The sequence below is a fragment of the Eurypyga helias genome, unplaced genomic scaffold, assembly GCF_000690775.1.
Source record: "Eurypyga helias isolate BGI_N326 unplaced genomic scaffold, ASM69077v1 scaffold42907, whole genome shotgun sequence".
Taxonomy (NCBI): Eukaryota; Metazoa; Chordata; class Aves; order Eurypygiformes; family Eurypygidae; genus Eurypyga; species Eurypyga helias.
The window spans coordinates 11,818-18,480 of record NW_010260586.1 but is presented as its reverse complement, the minus strand read 5'-3'; the positions used below and the strand labels follow the sequence as shown (position 1 = coordinate 18,480).

Sequence of the window (6,663 nt, the reverse complement as noted above, 5' to 3'; positions counted from 1 at the left end):
ACTTGTTACATGACAGATTAAGAGCAAGACTAGATCTGTGCCTGTTTTCTGCTTTGCATGGGTCTAAATGGAGAGGGAGCTACTCCAGCTCCAAGCAGTGTCAACAAATACCAGCTCTTGCCACCCTCTGAACAATCTGTTTCGTTAGACACTACCACTAGCACATTCCTCTGAGTGCATGCTCCTCCACATCCACTCCCACTGATGATCTGCAGGTATATGCAATCTTCACCCCCCACTGTCTTGTAGGTAGAAGAAAATTCAGCTCACGCACTGCCGTGCTTCAGTGCTGGACCACGCTTATGTAAATGCAACAGAATTAACACTGAAGGAAAGCACGAAGCATGACAGTAATAAAATCTTCTGTGATTCACTCAATTTAGACACGTTTTGAAATGATTAACATCAGAAGTCTGTCAGACAAAGAAGGTGAGCACTTTGATATAGACACTGCTACTATATCCTTCTCTCCAGGTAGAAACTGCTTTCCCTAAGCCCAGGTCTGAGATAATCACATTGTGGGAGATATAAGTATATCTAGAAAGTGACTCATCTTACCTTCAGAGATGCCTAAAACAGGTCAGGTGACTCATCCTCCCTGCTGAATTCAAGAGCCTAGTGTGACTCTTCCCGACTGAGACACGTAACACCTGGTAGACATGGCAGTAGCACATCTACACCAGTGCACAGGCAGTAGTGCCAGAGCACGGGCTCTGGAGCTCAGTCCCCTGCACTGCCCAGCTGCTGGAGCACGCCCTGACCCACACCTCCTAGTTGTCCCCTGAACGGTTCTCGAGCACAGGACCATTCTCAACAGGTCATCTGGATGCAGCCACCCTGTTTTGGAGGCTAATGGAGTTGAATTACTCAGACGTGGTCAGACCATGCCATTTGTCCCCAGGGCCAGATAAAAGAACTGCCATGGCATTGCTAACTAGGATAAGTGCAGCCTTCAATAAGTGGTATCCTAGGTGGTTTTTACACATTAATACTTTGCTACAGAACACGTATTTTTATTTTATTCACTATCTACTCTTCTTCCTTGAATATTCTTTCTTAGAGTGGGCTTAGAGACTTTGGCATGAGGTGAATTAACCTTCTGACAGTAGACAATGTACAACTGTGTTTAAAAGTCACATATTTCCTGAGCCCAACCTTTTGCAATAAAACTAGGTTAGGGTAAAAAAGCATTCACATGTACTCCTGGAAAACCAGGTCAGTCACATTGGTGACCATCCACAGCTTTTTTAAGTTGCGCTCAGAAAGAACCATAAAAATGTTACATTTCCAAAGAAGAGTTCTCTTAACGTAATATCCTTCAAACTCTTATCTGAGGTTTTTGCTTCCTCTGCAATGGAGGAATGGTAGTGTCTCTGCAGCATAACCTCAGCAACGGGATCCAGCTGAAACCACCTGAACCCTCCTCAGTGCTGCAGTGATGTGTCCTGCCAGGTCACAGGGTAGTGTTCACTCAGGGCTCTATACCCATTCTGACTTTTTTGACCTCAAGCAACTAGTACTGCTATAATTTGATTGTGCATCAGGTTTTTCTAGATCAGCTGAAGGGTAATATCCTAAAAGTTTGCTCTGAACTACAGAGGAAGAAGCTCCAAGGTGAGACTTGATCTGAGGTCTCAAAGTCGGGGCAGTATCTTTAATGACGTCTTGCTGAAGCCTGGGTCTCGCTTGCCTGCATGTAGTTCCTTGGTGGTCACTGGCGCCCAGGGGTTCTTCAGGGCTATCTTGCTTAACAGCAAGATCTCCTGATTTACAGGGCTTATTGCTGTTGCCGTTAACGTTAGTGCTGGCAGTTTGCTGAGACACTACTTCAGGATGAAGAACAGCCTCTTCCTCGTCAGCGAGAAGTGAACAGGAGCCATCACTGGTCTGGCTGCTATCACATACTGGACAGTCTTCATTTTGAGGTGGAGAAGAGTTACCATGCTGTACCGGCCGAAGATCTAAAATGCACTCATTCTCTACGTGGAGGTTTGCCAGTCCCTTGTTCTTTTGGTTTCTTGCTGTCATTCTCCGGAGAGCACAGACTAGATCAGCAAGGCTAAGCAAAAAGGATATACTGCTGACCCCCCAGATGAAAATCATCATGATGGATTTCTCCGTGGGCCGGGAGATATAACAGTCAACTGTGCTTGTACAAGGTGAATGGTAGCAGGAAAAGCGCTCAGGAACAAAAAATCCAAAAAGAAAATATTGCACAGCTGCAAAGGCAACCTCAAGTAGGGTCCTAAAAAAAAGATGAACAGTATATGCCCCAGAAAAATTAAGGATGCTTAGGTTGTGTGCACCGCAATCTAATCTATTGACAACAGCACTTCTACAGAGCTCTTTCAGGTCATTGGGGCTTGATAAACCCTTACTCCCTTTGCATCCATGCACCAAACAGTGCATTCTTACAACGTACATAGCTACCTTGTGCAAAACGTAAATGCTGAATGCAGCGTAAGGTAGCAGGATAGACACAGTCTGAATGAGCCAGAATCTGAAGTGAGATACAGGAGAGAACAAGTCATAGCAAACATTGGAGCATCCTGGTTGCAGGGTGTTGCAGACGAAGCGCTCCTGCTCATCTTGGTAGAGGGGGTAGCCTGCCAACACTACCACTGCCATTCGCAGCAGGATTATTAACATTAGCCAGATCTTTCCTAGAAGAGAAGGTAAGAAAAAGTGTCAGAGCATGGAGAAGGAAAGGAAGGCAGGTTATGTAGCTATGCTCTCTCTATACACAAGACATCTGAAGAAATAGCCTCCGTAATCAGTCTCCCCTCTCAAAATCTCCTCCTCAGCAGGAGACTGGGTTTTGACTGGGACTGAAACTCATGTGAAAATGAGCTGACCCATTCCATGGTCTTCATCTAGACTCTACAGTGTAGGAGTTTGACATACAATAAACCATGCCAACTGAAACCCCAGCTTAATGAAATGACTCTGAACATGTCCAAATCTGACAAAAAGAGTTCACAATTGAGTTAATACCCCCATTTAACTTACAGTTCCTCCTTGCTGTTAGGTTCATGCTTCTGCACCTGAATTCTGTCCTGTTTCAATAACATAGACTAGCTAGTATAGTATGAAATTCTTCTGGATACAAAGGATTGTTCTATGACATAGTATTTGGTTTTGGTCTTGGCCATGAAATTTTGTGTAAAGTTTACTAAAGTCAATAAAATCTCTCTGTTTTCTCTAGACTGGTATTTACTAGTGAGCTAGTTAACAGGTGCTATTAGCAAAATTACGTAAAATGTTCTACAAATGTACATTTGTGTGTGCACATGTGTACCCCGATCATTTATCTCTGCTGCTTCCTTGCTTGCCCCACCTTGATCATGTATTCCAACCTTGGTGCACAGCTTCTCACCCCATTCAGACCAAAAGCTCCCTGCTGTCTTGATACCAAAACTAAGTGAAGCCTTAACAATTTTGGCATCTTCATACATTGCTTACTTCATCTTTCCCTGGATTTTCATATGATTGCTTTAGGCAGGCTTCGTCTCATCCACTTTGGTGGGAAAGATCAGGCTTTCTCCTTACTCCATTACACCAATAGCAGTAAAAGATCAGGCATTGGTATGCTACGTATCATATCTTTTGAACCAGACACTATTGTTCATGATAGTTTCTTGGAGGACTTTTGTTTTTGTGAAGTTACACACACGCTGCTCTATTACTGGCAAAGTTATTTACTAAAAAAAAAAAGAAGAAGAAAATAAGTATTTTTCCTGGGCAGGATAGGAAGGCTTAAAGATATACTGTAATACTGTCAAAAATTAACAATATATTCTGTACAAACACATCATCTGAAGTTAACTTAGCACCTGAATTTATCAAGTTTCCTTTGGAGTTCTCTCACTAGTTCCCTATATGATTTTGAAAAATTAATTTAATGTAATCATCCCCTGCTTTAACATCACAAATTTTTAAAACATGCCAAGAAAAGAGGAAAAAAACCCCAACTTAGGAAAAAAGGAAAAAAAAACCAAAACAGAGAAGAGTGATAAGACTAATTCTGTGCTTTAAGGAAGGGTTAAGAAACCGGTTGTATCCACAGGTAGACAAACAGCAAGACTCAGTGACTGAAGAGAAACATGTTGTATGGAGTTAATGGCTGACAAAGGCACTGACAACCTGAGGTCATTAATGGAGATTGCACATCTCACATGCACACAAGGTTTTAAAGATAGTCTGTGAGATAGCACCTATCCACATTCCAAAAGCTTTTTAAAAATCCAGATCCCAAAGAATTTTTTCTACAAAATATGTGATTTTTTTTACAGGTATTGTCTTCAACAACATTCTTTTCTATTTCCCTGTAGTTGGTGTGAGTTTTAAATATTCAAATATTTTTGCCTGTTATTGTACTGACCATGCAGTTCCAACACCTCATATAAACCAGATGTGGCTGGTAGGCTGGTTTAAGGGCTAGAACAGTAAAACTGCACTCTGAAGTGGAAAGACTGCAGTTGGAAAAAGGTTAAGAATATATAAGCTATATGAGAGATCATCAGAGAATCCTGCTGCTCCTGGCAAAATTAGCTAACCATAGATAAATTGATAAAGGTGATTATCCTTAATCACCTGAACTTTAGTGGTGGGTTTGCAGTGTTCTCAGCTTCCTGTATTTGGTGACAAGCTGTACTGTTACTCGCTTTTCGACATAGTGTGGGTCAATAGAAAACACCAGCTGTACAGAATCAGTCATCTTTAGCAAGTAATGTTTCACCCTTAGGTAGCTTTTTTCCCTGTGAGGAGCCTCAGAGTGTTTGAAGCACATCAATTAATTAAGCTCAAAATACTACATGCTATTTCACTATCAATTTTTAATTACAACATGTACAATAGGGAGTGCTGCTTAAGAAAAATCAGTGGCTCCTTAGGAAGTAGTTTAGTATGACATACATTTTAGAGACAACCCCTCTGCGCATCACCTTCCCTAATGACTCAGTCTTGATTAAACATACTCAAACAAGCCCCCCTCCACCGACCCTGCTGCGGCTTAGTGGGATACTCCCTACAATGCACAGCACAAACTACAGCAACTGTCCATGACTGGAGGCGAAGGGTCTTTGAAAGGCCCTTGAAAAGGTTTTTTGCTGGTTCACACTTTGCGCAAAGTAGCCCATGAAAAAGGAACAGTCTCTTGTTTAAATAACAAGGAGAAAAAAAGAAGCACTCAGGTGACTGCTAGCTTAGGAAAAAACAACTATTTTTTGCTCTGTTTGTTTTTTTAAGGCATGTGAACTTTGTTCATTTATCAAAATAAAGAATGAAAAGCAATGGTAATTAACCACAACAGTAATAAACCACAAACTTCTTCCTGTAAAAAGAGAGGTTTGGGTTTTTTATTGCCCTTCTTTAAACTTAAATCATCACTAAAGCTATTTCATACATTCTACCATTCACTTTATGTGGTATAAGTAAAGTGTTATTTCTGCATGTTTTCACGGTGACCCCAACAACAGCCACTAGAGCTCACTGAAGCTCAGGCACCAAAGAAAAGCCAAATTTGAAAACCTTGCCAGAATATTTTACATAAAGTTCAGGAAAAACATCTGTCGGAGAGGGAACAGGTTTAACAAGAAAAGAAATACATTAACCACTTATATCATGTATCTAAATAACAATTTCTTGTTGTTATGTAAGGATCATGTACATATTGTTAAATAAGGATCATGGAGGCATAGCCAGAAACTAAAGTTGGTTATTAGACGGACACCTGGGTGGCTTAAGGATATGGAGCAGCAAAAGAAAGAAGAGTTGTACTTACCTACAATAGTCACGTTATAGTTGAGTGTCACAATCAAAAATCCCAGTGAGTCCCAGCGCTCCATGTTTGAACAGGTTCACAAGACTTCCAGCTCCTGACGTCCTAACAATTTTGGCATTTCCAAAGGAGATTAGACCTAAACAGGGAAGAAAGGGGGGGTGGAAGGAAGGAAGAAAGAATTTTTGGTAAGGGTCAGGAATGGAAACAAGAAACTCAGCCACATCAATGTATTGATGAAGAATTATTCTGTTGAACAGGACTGTTACTTTTGGATCTTGAAACAAATATTCTTAAGGCTTTAACAGTTTGTCTTGCAAATGCTCTAGCTTCTCAGATCCAATTGTTCCTACCTCTTCAGTGGATCCTCTGTCCAGACAACTGCAAGTAGATGTACAACAACAGGAGTGATCTCTGCCATTGTAGACTATTCTTACTCTCCCGGGGCATACCAGCCTCCTGGCATTGCTGAGATATTTCAGTGATGAAAGACAGGGAGAGAGGCAAGAAAAGCATAGACCAGGAAATAAGAAACCTCTCTGTCTCCCCACGAGAATTGCAGATGGATAATAGAAGGAGAGGAGATAGAAAAGGATGAGCATCCCTGTGTTTGCAAGGCACTTTCAGTTTTGTTCACTGGAAGCTATCCCATTGCATTTTCCCAAAGCAATTTTATTTCTAAAACACAGCCTCCCTGACAGACACATCATGGCCTTGTCAATCACAACGGCACCAAGTTTTCTTCTGAGCCAGGCAATGGGCTGAGCCTTCCTGCAGGCATGATGAAAAACAAGGGAAACATTTTTAAAAAAATTAAAATAATTAAAATAAAATAAAATAATGGAAGCTGGTTTTCAAGATGCCACAGTTTACTTACTTTTAAT

General features: G+C 41.2%; 1 protein-coding gene across 1 annotated transcript; it reads right to left on the bottom strand.

Annotated features, from left to right (window-relative positions):
* Positions 1-1,479: 1,479 nt before the first annotated feature.
* Positions 1,480-5,846, bottom strand: GJD4 (gap junction protein, delta 4, 40.1kDa). The gene is made up of 2 exons (XM_010155079.1): positions 5,783-5,846; positions 1,480-2,663 (listed from the first exon to the last, which is right to left on the bottom strand). Exons 1-2 carry the CDS (start codon positions 5,844-5,846, stop codon positions 1,480-1,482), a joined length of 1,248 nt encoding a protein of 415 aa, XP_010153381.1.
* Positions 5,847-6,663: the final 817 nt, after the last annotated feature.